General features: G+C 35.0%; 3 protein-coding genes across 4 annotated transcripts in view; 2 read left to right on the top strand and 1 right to left on the bottom strand.

The window, feature by feature from the left end:
• Positions 1-29: 29 nt before the first annotated feature.
• On the bottom strand, positions 30-2,126 carry LOC125039356 (uncharacterized protein DDB_G0286299-like). The gene is made up of 5 exons (XM_047633195.1): positions 2,051-2,126; positions 1,560-1,616; positions 1,186-1,399; positions 361-926; positions 30-34 (listed from the first exon to the last, which is right to left on the bottom strand). Exons 1-5 carry the CDS (start codon positions 2,124-2,126, stop codon positions 30-32), a joined length of 918 nt encoding a protein of 305 aa, XP_047489151.1.
• A 2,309-nt stretch (positions 2,127-4,435) lies between these two features.
• Positions 4,436-12,732, top strand: LOC125039720 (tRNA-uridine aminocarboxypropyltransferase 2-like). 2 transcript variants are annotated; one of them, XM_047633947.1, is made up of 5 exons: positions 4,436-4,659; positions 6,068-6,253; positions 6,457-6,652; positions 10,331-10,498; positions 11,408-12,732. In XM_047633947.1, the coding sequence occupies exons 1-5, from the start codon at positions 4,565-4,567 to the stop codon at positions 11,756-11,758; spliced, it is 996 nt and encodes a 331-aa protein (XP_047489903.1). In that variant the 5' UTR covers positions 4,436-4,564; the 3' UTR covers positions 11,759-12,732. The 2 variants fall into 2 exon arrangements, with proteins under 2 accessions (XP_047489903.1, XP_047489904.1); XM_047633948.1 differs by having other exon boundaries at positions 4,654-4,785.
• A 2,538-nt stretch (positions 12,733-15,270) lies between these two features.
• LOC125039714 (major facilitator superfamily domain-containing protein 6-like) overlaps positions 15,271-16,955 on the top strand; it is a 20,410-nt gene continuing 18,725 nt past the window's right edge. Inside the window, exon 1 of the mRNA XM_047633938.1 lies at positions 15,271-16,952. The gene's annotated coding sequence lies outside the window, so the exon portion shown is untranslated. The remainder of the gene's footprint in view (positions 16,953-16,955) is intronic.

Below are 16,955 nucleotides of genomic sequence, written 5' to 3'. Positions count from 1 at the left end.
TCTGCTTTTCTTCAGTTTCTTTCTTATCTTTAGTCTGCTTTTCTACAGTTTCTTTCTTATCTTTAGTCTGCTTTTCTTCAGTTTCTTTCTTATCTTTAGTCTGCTTTTCTTCAGTTTCTTTCTTATCTTTAGTCTGCTTTTCTTCAGTTTCTTTCTTATCTTTAGTCTGCTTTTCTTCAGTTTCTTTCTTATCTTTAGTCTGCTTTTCTTCAGTTTCTTTCTTATCTTTAGTCTGCTTTTCTTTAGTTTCTTTCTTTTCTAACTTCTCTGCTACCTTTCCTTTCTTCTTCCCTCCTAACTTTTCCTTCTTTCCTTCTGTTTTTCCCTTCTTCCCTTCTGCTTTGATCATTTTTGGTTTACTTTCTTTCTTGACTCTCACTGGTTTCTTCTTCATCTTATCTTGTTTTTCCAATTTATCCTCTACCTTTTCCTCTTTCCCTGATTTTCCTTCCACTGCCTTTTCCTGAACAGCCTTCGCCTTCTTTGCATCACTGCTAGTTTTCTTTGCTTTGAGCATATTAATTAATGGTGAGGTTTTCTTGCTGCTCTTTTTACTCTCTTCCTCATTTGCACTATCATCTTTTGGTGCATTTTCCACAGGTTTTTCCTCCTCTTTGTTAGCTGCATCAGCTCCACTCTCGGCAACCTCTTCTTCAGGACTGTCATCCTTTGAGGATATCTCCATCTCCCCTCTCCCACTCTCCTCCTCACTGCTACATTCTTTGTTCTCCTTGTCGTCCTGTTCCACTTCATCCTTGTCCACGTCATCTGTGGAGGTGGTGACCTCTGCTTGCTGGGTTGGCTCCTTGTTCATGAAGGCAGACAATAGCTTCCTCGTTTTATCGACCGGTTTCTTCTTCGCTTCAGGTACGTCAATGTCGTCATCCACACTGGAACTCACTTCATCATCGGAGGTCATTTGGCAGCTGGAGAGACAACAATGTGTATAAGAGGGACTCAAGGGTGGGGGAGACAGAGATATAAAGATACAGATAAAAAATTAAGAATATAAATTTTACTAGAGCCTCTAAACACACATATAACATTCACATAAATCAAAATGCTATAACAGTTTCATCTTACCTTGCTTGCTTTGCTTTCTTGCTCTCTTCTTTTTCCTTTTCACTCTTTGGAGGTCTTCCTCTCCCCCTCTTTTTAGTCGATTCAGTGGGAGTCACCCCTTGCTTTGACTTGTCTTTGGTGGCACTTCCAACTGACTTTGGTGTTTGCAATATCCTCTCTGACACTGGGGTTTCGCTCATTGAGTTGTTTTCACTGCGAGGAGTCTTGGGCGAGTTCTGAGAGAGTTCAGATCCTGACAGTTTTCGTTTCTTCTGATTGTTAGGGCTTGAATTCTTCTGTGGGGTCTTGGAATCCAGAGGTGCAAAAGGCAGACGACCTAAGAATTAAGCAAGCATTAATGAATGTAAACCAATTGGTGAAAATCTAGTTAGCATATGATCATAACTTTCAGCTGAAACATTAATTTTGATGCGTACAAGTCCATCAAAGAATTTTTAAATCCTAAATAATGAGACAAGCATATAGTTCATACTCACTCTGCTTTAGCTTCTTTAAGGGTGGGCTCCCAAACTCCTTCTTGCCCACCTCACCCACTGAAAGGAAAGATGAGGATATTCAGAATAAATACTTACTGGGCTTAAATTAGTGGAAAAAAATAACAATACGGAATCTCAAAAGACTTTGGAACAAAGAACAATATGAGCACGTAATTTCACCAGGTATCTTAAACCTTTGGTAAAAGTAACCAGGACACACCTCAGACCAGCTTCATAAAAAGAGAAAATGATTAGATATTAATCCCTCCATCATATACACAAATATAAGAAAGAGCAGGAGTCCCAACATTCTTACACAGTATAAGAAGTTATAAAGAAAATAACCGACACAAAAAAGACAATTACATCCAGGATATATTATTTTCTCAATGCAAAAGAATAGTAATGAATAATAAGTAAAAAGATAAATAAATAAAAAATGCTCAATGAATTCACAAAAAGCTAGAAAGTTAATGAGTATATACCCTAACATTCAACTGACATAACACAGATGTAACCTCCTAGTAAGCATTTCTCAGAAACTTCCTTTCTCAAAAATTCATCCATGCTTGAAGTTTTCAACCACTCTATGAAACAAATATAGCTCAGTGATTAGAAATTTTGTAGAAAAGATTAAGATCTTATATAGCTCTGCCTTGTCCTAACCATTTACTTGAATTTCCTAAGAACTTGCCCAATTAAAAAATAAATAAATAAATAAATAAAAGAGATATAAATAAAAAATATACACAAATTGGGATTATTGACTGGCGAGTCACCAGTTTCAAAATCATTCAGGTCCGATCTTTTTCCAAATTCTTAAAATTCTATTTGACAGTAAAGCCCATACCAGGTCCTCACTCAGTCCAATTTCCTAAAGTGTTTTTAACATAATGGACATTCTGCTAAAGCTCCATGACTATATTTTAGGGGGCTTGTATTGAAAGACTTGGACAGGTACTAGCAAAATATTCCATTTTCATAAACATGAAAAGAACAAATAATTCTCTAAATGAACACATGGCATATTTGTCCTTAAATGCAAAAGCCCTACACCAAAGAGGACTGAAATATCTTACAATAACGTGGACCAAACATGCTGTCAAATCTTGCATTATCTCAAGATGACAAGTAAACTGTAAACAAATCAACAGGAGACATCTATGCAAATTGCAATGGAAAATTTTCACAAGACATCCATACATCCACCTCTGACCCCATGCCAATTAGTACAGACGTCCTGCCTGTCAACACTACAGCAAAACCCCCCAAAAACACCACCATGTTCTCGCAAGAAACAGCCTGCGGACCTCCTAAGCAATTAATCAAATATAATTATCCAAGCATTTTGTTATCAGAACATACAAAGTGGACATTTGCCAACCTTTGCAATGCACATCATATAAACACCCCAATAAACCCTTAACAATGCAGATATGTTCATCCTCAGGTTGCAGGTGATCTATCATGGTTCACAGTATATCAAGGTAGATTTTGACAGAACAAACCTATCTAATTATGAGAAAAAAGCCCTCATTCTGAAAACCCACATGGGGATTCTTTAAACGTGAATTCCACTCTATAACTACAAGGACGTGCATTAAAAATAATCAAATATTGTAAGAAGGTAGACTTTTAATACTTTCATGTAATTTATGTACACAGAAAACGGAAGAAAATGATGGTTATTTGACAGAATTTGCAACATTCATTGAAATAAGAGTTAGAGACCTCATGATAACAATGCAGTTGGATTTCACACTCAGTGAATCCAATCAAAACATCATTTTCAATCTACGATATTTTTTTCTTTAATCATTATTCTTTCTAACGAATCTTTGAACATAATTACACACGAACACGATTTTAAACATACGCATTTTAGTAATTTTTTTTATCAGAACATCGGACTTGGATGTAAATTCCATGTGCAAAATATCACTTGAATTTTCGTTATTTCAGAAAATAAGTTGATCTGCTCTTTGAAGTATATTTGAAGGAGGGGGAAAAAGGTCAATATCCTAAAAGGCAAGAGATTCGTTACGTATTTTTTTTTTTTTTTTCTACTTGTGCGAGTCTTTTAATTTCCTTTTGTTTTGTTTTTGTTGTTTTGTTTTTCTTGGAGTCTTATTTCTATATACTTGCTATTTTATGAAACGCTTGCTTCCTTTATTCTTATATTTTTCCGTAACGTTGTTTTCATCATTTTTTTTTTTTTTTTCGCTTCATGATCCGTTTTCCTGAAACTCAAAATCTCGATCAAGTTAGGTCAACAACAAAACTTTTGACAAAAACAAATTTATTGTGCAACCCACCCCTTTTCTCTTCCTAAAACCCCCATATATCCGTCAACTCACCTATTGTGCACTCCTCCTCCATGATTCCCGAGTCCCGTCAGTCCGAAAAGCACCAAGAAAAAGCGATAAAAAGCGAGCTCTCCTCCCCGGCGGCCTTTCCCTCCTCAGCGCGATCGTCCACCTTCTTGTCTCTCTCAGCTGTTCGAGCGCGGTAACTTTTCGCGGGAACGCCTCTGATTGGCCGGGGCGATCGATTGTAAACATTTGTCGACCAATGAGAATCGAGTTAGCCGGAAAGGCGAGGGCGGAAAATCTTTCACCAATTAGATTTAAGTTTGGATTTGGTACTGGTTTGTGATTCGATGGAATCCAGAGAAGTAAGATGATAATGTGAGTTCTCGCGGGAACGTTTTTGATTGGCCAGCACGCCCGGTTGTAAACATTTGTCGACCAATGAAAATCGAGGAACTCGGGAAGGACAACGTGATGGAAATTTAGCCAATCAGATTTCAGATTACGCAAAATACTTGGTTACAATTGGTGAAATCTTCGAAAGTGAGGGGATCGTCTGAGTTTTATTTTGTTCTAAGCAAGACACAGCTGACTGGCCGACCGACTTTGAGGTGAGACTTCGTGAAAAAGATTGCAGCGCCGTTGAGTTCATGTTGCTCCCCGCTGAGGCCCCCGAGAACTCAGCCGAAGCCAAGAATGGAAGACGAGGAGACAGAGTTGTCCCTTCTGGCGGACCTGGTGCATATCGAGATCGGACGACGGGAAAAACGACCTCATTGTAACAGATGCTGGTGTGTGACTTCAACTGCAGTCTGCAACACTACCCTAAACTTTGTGCGAACGACAAAGAACTGGCCATGAAGCTTGTGTTTTTAGACCTTTAAAGATGACAGGAAGGCAGAGTAATATAATTAAAGGTGAATTGGATAGTCGCGACCAATAGGCCTAAGCCTAGACATTGCAAAAGGTCATATAAAATTTGCGTCTTGGCAATCATTTCAAGTGCTGACTTTACTCGTTACCCAGGTTTTTCCATATTGCAGAATTGCTATCGCAAGAGAAATTACAAGCTAAATTCATAGTCTTAGGCCTATACCAAACTTATACTGTGCATGATATATTTACCTTCATGTAGAATTCTCCAGTTTCTTTATGGCCTAATCATTTCATTTCTATAATGTGTACCTTTCAGTATGTTGGTATTCTCTCTGTACTGTAAGTGTCTATGTATATTAGAGTCTGCCATGCTCCAAATATTGATTGTATAGATACCTTAACCCATTTGTAAATCCCACAGGCTGTGGCATCACTTGATGAGGTTCTATAATTAACCCATTCGTGACGGGGAAGATGAACAAAAAATTGGGAAAATGCTGTGCTCATTTTTTTTACTTTTTGTGAAATGTCTCTACACATAGATGGCTCTGCCTTACCTGATTTCTCCTTTCCTTGAATTGGTGGGATTTTTTTTTTTTTTACTAGTACTATGAATATTGATGGTATTATTTTTATTATAAACATTATAATTACTATAATGTTATAAACAATAGTAATAGCAAAATAAGATAAAGTAAAATATTTTCATAAATTAAAGAAAAGGGTAAATGGGCGAGACAGGCAGTACTCATCATTGGCTCATTGGTGATTTAGTACAAGTGTAGCCATCTATGTTTAAAAACAATTAAACAAGTAAACTCACAGTGGGCATGGCACGGATACGTGACATGCCTGTCGCAAATGGGTTAATAATCATCTTTCACTAGTAAGCAGCATTTATATCATCATATTAGTAATTTAAGATTTAAATGTCTGAATCAGTTTATCTCTTTTCAAAGAATGATTTAAGGATTCAACAGGGTATTTATTATTTTGATAATTCATATTATTTCCCTATTATTCATTGGTCTCTTCCCTTAATAAGTGTAGTTTTGCAGGAGAAATAGTCATTGTATGATAAGAATTAGTTGATTATTACTTGAGTGAAACAAATAATTTCTAATTTTAATATCAGGCCCTTTTGGCAATATGAGGTCACATTAGATGTTTATGTTAATTTTCAGTTGTCTGATGTTAAAATGCCATTGCAATATAGACCTGTACATTATTATTATTATTTTCAAAAGAAATATAACAGCATATGAGTAGATACAATTAAAACCATAGAATAATACGTATAAGAATAAAACACCTTCTTTGCAGTCGACCTGTGGCTGTGTGCTGGTGCCAGAGTCTTGACAAACAGATAGTGGAGACATCATGCCGAGTTGTGATACTCCAGCACCCACACGAGGAAAAGCGATGCCTTCGCACTGCCCCAATGCTGCAGGCGGCTCTTCCCAACGGAGCCTATATGCAAGTCAAGGGAAAGAGGTTCTCATTGACAAGGTATATTGCTCTGTAAACTTTTTAATATTTTGTTTTTTCTTTCTTTGAGTTTCTTTGTATATGTATCTGTAAGAGTGAGAGTGAGTGTTAATATAAGTAGTACTTCACATTAACTACTTCTAGCTATTATTATCTTTAATCAGAAATGTGCTAAATATTTTTTCTTTCTTTTTTTTTTTTTTTCTTTTTAATCTATCCCCAAGGTATCCACAGCTAACAGACATTTTGACAAGTGAGAATTCAATTTTGATGTATCCAGGAGAAGACGCTATGAGCCTTGAAGAACTGCCTCCTGTCGGGAAGAACCAGTCCCCGTACAACATAATTATCATCGATGGGACGTGGCAGCAGGCTAAATCAATGTTCCATAATTGTCACCAGCTGCATTCACTGAAGCAGGTAAGATAAAAGTATCGATTTTAAGGAAATTGGAGGTATGACATAGTTTAAGGACATAATGTTGATTGGGTTTCAGTTTGTACCTTTACCTTTTTCATATTATTTATTAAAAAATCTACCTCCTCCATACTTTTAACTCTAGTAACATATTGTCATGCTCTTATCAACCCCAAACCTTATATTGCCCAACATGTTAAATTCATAATACAAGTTTCCTTTGACTTTCAGTCAGCTAAAAGATCTAATAATTTCATCTATGTACCTATTTTTTGTTCATAAACATATTTGTGTATATTGGATGTTAGAGCGAAGTGCTCTTTTATTGAAATTGTTTTTAGTATATATATGTGAAGATGTTCTTATGTATGTGTATTTGTGTTTGTATATTCACATTTGTTGTTTCTAGAAGTGTATCCTTAGTGGAATGCTGTATAGGTAGTTGCTTTGATAGTTTAAAATGTTTAAATTGTAATTTCAGAAACTTGGGTACATTCTGATTAATCTTTTTAGTTAACCCCTTAACAACTGGTCATGTGTATACGTGTACCCTGTGCAGACCCGTCCGGTGATTGCTGTATGGCTGTATGAATGACTGTTTTCGAGCTAGTTTGTATGTATACAGGTCTTTATATTGGTAATTATGTTTGTGCAACTATATGTGTACATATATTGATGTATGTATCTGTTCTTTGTCGTGTTTGTGTTTGTCGGCTTGTGTTTTTGTGTGTATCTGTGGAAATATGTGCGCGTAATTGTGTGTGTGTGTGTGTGTGTGTGTAAGTCGGTAATTTTACCTGTGAAAGTGCGTGCGTTAATTGTATTAAATTTTACACATTTTTTCATTGCACATTTGTTTTGTCTGCTGTGTGTTTGTGTCTTTCTCGGTCGTTTGTATTGGGAAATCTGTGCGTGCATCTTTGAGAGTGTGTGTGTAATGTAGTAATTGTGAGTGAAAATGCATGTGTGAATTTTACAAAAGTTTCCACATGTTTTTCGTTGTTTGATTGACGTGTGTATTGGGAAGTTTGTGCCATGATGCTCATCTCCACTATGCTTGTGTACATGTGTGTATATGTGTGCGTGTGCGCGTGTGTACACCTGCGTGTGTGTGTGTGTGAGAGAGACCGCCATGACACTCATCCCCACTGTGTTTGCATGTGTGTGCATGTGTATGTGTGTGTGTGTGTGAGAGAGAAAGAGAGAGAGAGAGAGAGAGAGAGAGAGAGAGAGAGAGAGAGAGAGAGAGAGAGAGAGAGAGAGAGAGAGAGAGAGAGAGAGAGAGAGAGAGAGAGCGACAGACAGTGATGTCTTGCTATGTGACTTTCACGCCATTTCCGACGCGTACCTCATGTGACCTGTCACGTGACAATATCACGTCCTTTTTTCTTGCATTTACAAGTGGCCAACCTGGCTCCTTCTGGTGTAACCCTCCTCAGAACCAATCTGAGGAGGATCCCCAGCAGGCGCACATGCCAGTAGACACTCCTTTCCGGAGGTGGCAGAGATGTGCGTTCTGCTCGAGCACCGACTGACGCAGGAAGGAGACCAGAGTCATGTGTTCCAGCTGCGACATTTCCCCATGTCCGATGCCATGTTTTCAGGCATTCCATGCCAGAAAACACTAATTTGTATATATGTATATATTTGTACATATATAGATATATATATTTTTTAATATTTGAAAAAAAAAAAAAATATGTCATACCATTGCTCGCCAAAACAAACTATTGACTTTACACACTCACATTGGTCAAACGCTCCTAAAATGGAGTATGTACTACAGTATGAGACAATAAAATCCTTCATATGACATATTATATGGCTACAGTAAGTCTGCAAACTTTCACATGTTTCTAGAGTGAAAAAAACGGAGGTTGCGGTTATACGCAAACCAGTCGCCTGAGCGCGCAAAAACTTCGGTGGGATGGTGACACAGGTAGGCCAAGTTGAGCACCTGTCCCGGCGAGAGAACCAGCCGTTTGCTTTTTTTCCCCCGGAACAACAGCTCCAGAGCTGTTTTCCGACCCGTCGGCATTGGGTTAAGATGCATACAGATATATTTCAAAAATTGAAAAGAACTTTCTGTGGCATTTCCCACTTCCTCTGCCATTTAAGGGGTAATTCTTTTGCTCATGGATCATATAAATTCATGTGTAGGGGTATTTATGTGCACTGAGTTATCAGTATCTAGAGTTGTCTTGTTTATTACTTGTCACATGTTTCTTAGACCAAATTGATTAAATGAGTAATAAAATTTGAAATAAAAGTATGTTCGGTAATAGTCCATATTCATTAGTCAGAAAAAGTTATTCCATAATACTTTATGGCTTCATGTTACAACAGTCTAGAAGTTCTAGAAGAAAAATGCTGGATCATAGTACTTTAAACTCTACAATTAATAGATCTTCAATGCTTTTTTAGTGTGACTAGGTTCTTTAACCACTTGTGATACGTAAATAATATTATTGTTGGTCTTTTGTGCTTCCAAATCCAATAAGGCCCTGGATACTATCTCCATAAACTGGAATACCAGCTTGGTAGTGGTCATTGCATATTTCAGTTTATTTTTTGTGTGTTCTGTCTTCTCACTTAGTATAATAGGAGCAGCAAGTCTACATATTCTTTCTGAGCAATATTTTTACTACCTCATTAACCCAATCACTGCAGATTTATGTACTGTCCCTTGTAGTTATTTTGTGAATTTTGTTATATACAGATGGCTCCACTTGCGCTCAGCCAGCAAGGAGTGTATCAGTAAGCCAAGGTGACTGATCCTGATATCCCCATTCTTCAAAATTGCAGGAAAACGTGTTTTTCTTTCTAATACTTTTGATATTGATACTGTCATTATTCTTATTATTATGGTTATTAAAGTGTTATTAAAAGCTTGGTAACATTACAGACAGTGAAACCATACCAAAGAAAGACTCCTTGGTGACTAAGCACTTGTAGTGCCATCTATGTTTAAATATGATAAATGAACTTATATTACAGTGGGTAAGGCATGTATTCATGCCATACATGCCAATTGGGTTACCATAACTTTGATTTAACCCAATGCCAACAGGCATGATGTGTATGTACGTGCTATGCCCACTGTAAGCACTTGTGTGATTGTTTTTACACATAGATGGCAACACTTCTACTAAGTCACCAATGAGCCAGTGACGAGTACTGCCTGTCTCGCCCGTTTACCCTGCTCTTTGATTTACAAAAATATTATATGTTATCTTATTTTGTTGTTACTATTGTTTATAACATTATAGTAATTATAATGTTTATAATACAAATAACACCATCGATATTCATAGCACAAGTAAAAAATATGGTTTTTCCGCCAATTCAAATCACGTAAAGTCACAAGTTCTACTAATTGACTCCTTTGTGGCTAAGCTCTAGCAGAGCCATCTATGTGCAGAGACATTTCCCAAAAATATAGAACATGAGCACAGCATTTTCCCCATTTTTTATTGATTTTCCCTGGCGGCATTGGGTTAAGATGGGGGGGGGGGGGATTATTATATGTAGATTTCATTCTATTCATAATAATGATAATTTAGAGGATGATGTTGAAGGTCGAGACAGAATCTTTATTTTTAGGAATCCTTAGTTTCATTCCTATTTTTATGTGCTTATTCATTTGATATTTATATTTCCCTTCCTTCCTCATATTTCTAGGTAAGACTGACTGGGAAGTACACCAGCGAGTATGTCATCCGCACGCAGCCCACCGAGGATGCACTCTCAACAGTTGAGACAGCTGCCATTGCCCTGGCCACTCTTGAGCAAAATTGGTCAATTTATGATGTTTTGGTTCGACCACTACAACTTCTTTGCCAGTACCAGGTATTGATATTAGTTTTAACTTCTTTAGTATGTGTGTCTTCTAGTTGTGTACCATGACAGCTGGTGTTGAATTAAAAGAATGGGTACATATAAATATATGACATTGATTTTGTTTTTGGGTGACTTAGAGAAAAGGATGATGTAAAATCCATAGAATTTTTTTTTTTTTCAATAAGTTGGAACAAGAAGGAAAGCATGATCTATCTGTAGATTTAAATTTAATATTGCAACTCAGAAATAAATGTAACTAGTGCTCATCCACTAGTAAGAATACATTACAGTACAATATTGAAGATTATTATATATCAAGTAAGGGGGAAGGGATGCAAATTTAAAGGGTTTCTACAATGTATATCATGAAAAAAAAGTGTTAATCATAATCATCAAATGCCAAAAAGTTCTCATCATCAGAGTTGTTAGCTACCTGTTCAGACCAAATACTTACTTCATAAGCTACCTTCCCTGTACCCATCTTTTATCTGGGTATGCAACAGAGTCATTTGGGTATCCTGGATAGACATCTTTGCTGCTTTCTGTCATGGTGATAGTAAGCAACAAAGATGCTCTTATGTATATTGTATTTCTTTTTTTCTGCTTTTTCTTTTATTGTCACTTATGGAGAACAGGTATACATATAATGCTTGCCCTCAGCTTCAGCTATACTGATAATCTGGATATATTGGCAATAGAGTAAAGCTTGCATGCTAGCATGCCTCTTATACATTATATCTATTTTCTTTCCTTCTTTCTTCTTCTTCGTCTTCTTCTTCTTCTTCTTCTTCTTCTTCTTCTTCTTCTTCTTCTTCTTCTTCTTCTTCTTCTTTTTTTTTTTTTCTCTCTTATTATTATTTTTTTTTAAAGTTTGCCTATACTTATAAATCAGTTTTAACATGTACATCCACCTTCCAGATGAATCATGGTGCAGTGCCTCACCAAAGTAAAGAGTACATGATTGTATCAGGACTCTACAAGAAGCCACTTGGGAAAAGAACCTACAAAAAACTGCGCAAGTGTGGAGCCAAACAGGGTGATACTCTGTCTGAATTCATGGACACGCTGGTGAACGAATACGAAAATCACGAGGAGGAGAATGATGACAGTGTACACAGCGCCCATGATTCAAGTCCTGCAGAACAAAGCAGAGAGGATGCGCAAGAAGAGAATGACCCTTTTTGTCACTTGGACAAGGAATCCGAAGTGTCCCAGTTAGATTATACCCCTTCAGATGGGAAGCTCATGTCTTATGATGAGATCAGATGATACATTGTCTGTCTGATAGGGCATATCTTAGGTATAATTCTTTGTGAAGTGTATAGGTGAAATTTACATGTTAAATGCTAGAGCAAGTTGTGAGTTTGGCAGATTTTTAAAGGTTGTGCTTTCTGCTTCAAAAGATAGTCTGCCAAAATTAAGCAAAGATAAGTGTGAACTTCTCTTGTATGGAAACAGTTTAGTTTTCCAGTTTTTATAGTCATAGAAGATTTGGATCTCGCTTAATTATAGGCTATGATGAATGTATTGTGGCCACGTGTAGACAGTGAATAAACGGTAAGGAACAAATTAATTCTTTTTGATAGAGCTGAAAGTTGTCTACCATAAATTGCAATAAATTTGACTGATGTCAATACCTGAAATTTTTTAAAGTTGAAGTATTTTTCATAAGAAAGAAATATAAACATGCATTGGGTCTTAAGCAGTTATTCATGCTTTCATAGTGTATGGATTTATTATCTCTGATTAAGACATTGGAAGAATCTTTGAGTGCATGAATGGTTAATGAAAGGACCTGACGTTTAAATCTAGTATCACCCAGCTCAACACTGATAACACTGAGTATTTTGTTTGTCATTTTGTAAAGAATTTTCACCTTTATAGTCTGTTTATCTAATTATCACAAAAAAATTATTATAAACAAATTGAACCACATTTTGTTAAGAGAAGTTATAAAAAGGAATTTCATGAAACTAATTACTATTGGTAATTATCATTATTACTATTGTTTTTATGTGGATATTATTATTATAGTTATTATAATTATTACTACTTGAATTATTGTTATTATTATCATTATTATTTACTGTTAATGTTATTATTATGTATGATATTATCTTTCATTATCAATTCTGTCTGAACTGAGTGATATTCCAAGTAATATTTATTACTAAGATTTACTTTTATTATTATCAATGTGGCTGTGTACCAAATTAGATAGCAAATATATTAATGCAACCTTAGTTTAGTGTTGCTTCCTACCTATTCTTATGGAAAGTTTGCTATGCTTCATTTAACATATGAGGATAAATATTTTTAATTGTACCTTTATTAATTTGAGCTACAGTCTTCTTATGTGTGATGGGCAGTTATATAATTCACTTCTTGCTTATTGTGCCAATTTACAGGCTTTTCTCATAAAAAAATTGTGTTTTATATACTCTTTTCCTAGTTCTGATAATCATACTAATTGGATTCATTACTAATATGGCTGTTTTTTTTGTTTTTTTTATACAAGACATATATCGTGCCCCCTCTGAGAACCACTCAATTATTTCATCTAGATGGGCACTATCTGTTATTTCCTAGGTGTGGTTTCTCCAAAATTTACCTTTAGAACCCACACCATAAAAGAGGATTAATCATACAGGGTATTATGATCTAATTTCAACCTTAGAGGTAACTGAGAGAAGGGGTAATAACAAAACACTTAATAAGCTTACAAATTTTAGTTAACATTATGAATCATAAATCATTACACTTTTACAATAATATAAACATACATTTACCAAAATATTCAGCTACTCCAACTTGTCACTAGTTGGTCTTCTCAGCTGTCTTCTTTTCTTTTCATCCATCTCCTGGGCTCCCAAGAGATAGTTTCTTTCCTATTATTGTGCACAGCACCAGGAACCAATAAATCCCAATCTTCAGAAAAACCATAAAAAACTAAAATATAAACAAAAAAACTAAACAAAAGAATAAACAAAAAAATAAACTACATAATAAACCAAAGAATAAACCCATTCCTAGAAAAGAAACAATATTCTAGTTTAGGAATGATAAAACAATATAATGTTATAAATCTAAATAAGTCATTTCTTAAAAGAACAAAATATATCTTGCAAACAAACAAATTACGTATAGCATTTATGTTATTATACATGATCTGAGTAATTGTATGCACATTCTAGTAATTTTTGACTAAACATCATTTCAATAGTATACAATTATAAATGTTCAGAACACTTACGCTTTGAATGGGTTTTAAATTCTTAATAATAATGAGAGAGACACATCTGGATGTTGTTCAGTGCCAGGTGCCAGCCTCCAGCTGTGAAGACATACTATTTATCTCTAATTTCTAGTTTGATCTCCAATATTTACTTTCCTTTTGTTCTATAAATCAAATATATAGTATCTTATGACTTTATTAATTATATAATTACAGTTGAACATTCTTTCTTACCTCGGATATTTCATGATAATCTAAAAGACTTTCAGGCTGTTGTATGGCACTCTTCTCTGATCTCTTTCTCTCTCTCTCTCTATGGTTATAGCAACAGTATCAGGCTTTAGTACTGTATATATTTCAAAATTTAAAGTCTACTCAGATCACATATAGTACAAACATATAGTTCTTCTTAACCTATACATGCATAATTTTCAGAACTTAAATGAATTTATTCAATAACAAAGATAGTACACATGGTTTTCTTAATCAAAATATCAATTATACAACCTTAATTTAACGGTACTATTGACCCTTTAAATAAAGAAAATGTATGGTGTGGTAAACAAAAAAAAAACAGTACTTTGTAGGGTAGACTATTATACTTTACAATTTCCCAATCTTAATAAAAAAGATAATATAGAAATATATGAACTTTATATAAAACTATTAAAATAAAGTGTCTATAAAATAATTAAGTACTTCTATCTTACATAGCTACAGACAAAAAAACTGAGGTATATATGAGTAATGCATATGCATAAAGACCAAGTGAGGTATATACAGGGTGGTTTCAAGACGAATTTTTGGGTCATTCTAACTTCACATCCCTTGTGCTCATTACACACCTTTGGGGTTAGGGGAGACCAAAAATTCGTTGTAAAAAAATATTATAGGAACAAATTAATCACAATCAAGTATACTACCCTTATCAAAAATCATTTTCCAAGTTATCGGTCAATACCAATATTAACATCACAAATGTCTTGTCCACTCCTTTTCTGCTGTATTCAGAAATGTTACACATTCTGGTGCTCGAGGAGGGTAGACATATCACTAGATTGTATACACTAGTTCCTTACAAATTTTGTATCGTTATATTAGACAATACTGGGTCACTCTACCAAAATACAGCCAGAGAATCTGAACTTTATACAATTGACAGGCCCTAAATGTTGCAAGAAATCACATCAACTTCCCCAGCCCTATAGAGAATCAGCGGATGTACTAATTGTTTCTGACCTTGCACTTCTTGCATCATCGACGTATTAGATACTCTAGCTTAGTGCTCAACTGGGTCCACATTTAGCCATACACAACTGATTGGGGACCTTCAGGTAGATACTTATTCTTACAACTCCTTAACCTAAATCCCTAGCAATTTGTTTCATGAAGTCAAATGTATCTAAATTCATAATATATTCTACAAGTCAACAATATAAGTCAGACTATCATTCATAAGAATGTTCTCGATCTACTATATCCAGGTGTCCTCACGACCCGTTCATAAGAAACAACAATCTTCTTCAATCCTAACAGTTACTCTACTAACTCTAAGCTAGGATACATTCAAAATCACGTCCTATCCTGGCCAAGGCATTATATATTTATATTATATTATTATATTTTATTTATAATTTTTTTTCTTTTTCTCTCTGCATTGAAATTCTTACATTTTATTATAGCGTTTAACTTCATATCCATTTGCTTATCCGTACTTAGTATAGAAATACCTTGATGTAATTTTGGTTTGTTCCGATAACTTTCTTGTTCTGGTTTTATTCTAAGCTTCTTTTTATTTTTGAGCAGTGCAAGTAGGTGATGGCAAAACTAGTGATTTAGTGCTACAGGTGGTGATTTTGTGGAAGAGATGCCATATCACTGGAATGTTTTGTTTCTTAGTCATTTGATCCGCTGTTTGTCTTTATTGATCTGTATAGGTTGAGACGCAGATTTAATAATTTGTATAAAATGTGATAATATTAGGACTTTGAGATACATCTGCAACTTATAAAAGCTTCTCTTCAACACTTCCTCTTCATAAAATCTGTGACTTAATAGAGAAGAGTGTGAAGCAGACATTTTTCCAAGAAAAGGTAGTTAGAAAAAAAATACAATACTGTAATACTATCCAGTAAATGCTGCTTTTCAGTACCAAAATACCTTGTCTGATTTTCACATCCCTTCACTGTGCTGAAACTTTGGGAATTCTTGTGCTTTACCACAAAGAATAACAAGAGTAGAAAACATGTAACGGTAATGTAGCTGTTTGATGAAGAATCATGATATGCTAAGGATAACTCATTACTGTTTCTGCATTTGACAGGTCAGAATGGTAGGCATGGTATATGCAGAATGAGGATACTAAGCCTTGATTAATAAAGAGTTCTTTTTTTACTATTGAAGGCAAATAAGTGGTCATGACAGTTGCTAAAGTTTAAAAACAAGAAGGAATGTCTGTAATTACACACTGCTTTTGCCTGTTCATATATTTGCTGGAAGGTTTATCAACATACACCATAATAAAAAAGAACATAAGCGAATGCCAGTTTATACATTATTAGAAAAGCATAAGTATGTTTTCTCAGTGGAGTGATGATTAAGGATAACTAACAAAAATAAATTGATGCATAAATTGATACATTTGATGTAAAACTATTTTTGTAATAACCAGAATTAAACAATGTACTTAACATTGTTCATAAAAGGCATTATAATTTACTGGCATTTAAAACAAAAACAAAATTGCATTAAATATTTAGTAGATATATGTTCTTACATATACACATATTTTTTATCTTGTTTGATAAGAATAACATATTTCTACCTTTTTTTGATTACTAGTTTCTTGTTTATTCATGTACACCGATTTATTCTTGTTTTCCTTCTTCTTTCTTTTGCTGTCTGTTTTTTGTATATACTCCAGTGCAGAAATTATTGGTTTGAGATTTTGTCTTGTACATTTTGTTGCACTTGGGGGAACACAATTTTTCACTTCATGGTTTATATGCATTATATAAAATTAAGCGGTATTCAGGATCTAAGTTTCCATATATGTACAAGTTCTTTTTCTTTCTCACATGTACAACTTTATATGTATTATCAAATATACTGCATTTCACCTGCCACCAATATAAGTATGTATAAATAGCTTCCACGTGGCGTACAGAAGCACGTGTATGCGTGGCTTCACCGTAGGCGCCCCAATACTTAAGGCTCAGGATGACCCAGGTC

Source organism: Penaeus chinensis, chromosome 27 (assembly GCF_019202785.1).
Source record: "Penaeus chinensis breed Huanghai No. 1 chromosome 27, ASM1920278v2, whole genome shotgun sequence".
In the NCBI taxonomy this organism is placed as follows: Eukaryota; Metazoa; Arthropoda; class Malacostraca; order Decapoda; family Penaeidae; genus Penaeus; species Penaeus chinensis.
This window is presented reverse-complemented; position numbering and strand designations above follow the sequence as displayed.

What these genes read in the sequence shown, in the direction of transcription:
- LOC125039356 (XM_047633195.1), bottom strand. Translation starts at nt 2,126, where the DNA reads ATGGATGAATTTTTGAGAAAGGAAGTTTCTGAGAAATGCTTACTAGGA. An exon ending in CTTAAAGAAGCTAAAGCAGA is followed by an intron (nt 1,400 to 1,559) that starts GTGAGTATGAAC and finishes CTTAATTCTTAG; the next exon opens with GTCGTCTGCCTTTTGCACCT. An exon ending in GCCACCAAAGACAAGTCAAA is followed by an intron (nt 927 to 1,185) that starts GCAAGGGGTGAC and finishes TTGTCTCTCCAG; the next exon opens with CTGCCAAATGACCTCCGATG.
- LOC125039720 (XM_047633947.1), top strand. Translation starts at nt 4,565, where the DNA reads ATGGAAGACGAGGAGACAGAGTTGTCCCTTCTGGCGGACCTGGTGCAT. An exon ending in AAGAGGTTCTCATTGACAAG is followed by an intron (nt 6,254 to 6,456) that starts GTATATTGCTCT and finishes TCTATCCCCAAG; the next exon opens with GTATCCACAGCTAACAGACA. An exon ending in AACTTCTTTGCCAGTACCAG is followed by an intron (nt 10,499 to 11,407) that starts GTATTGATATTA and finishes TCCACCTTCCAG; the next exon opens with ATGAATCATGGTGCAGTGCC.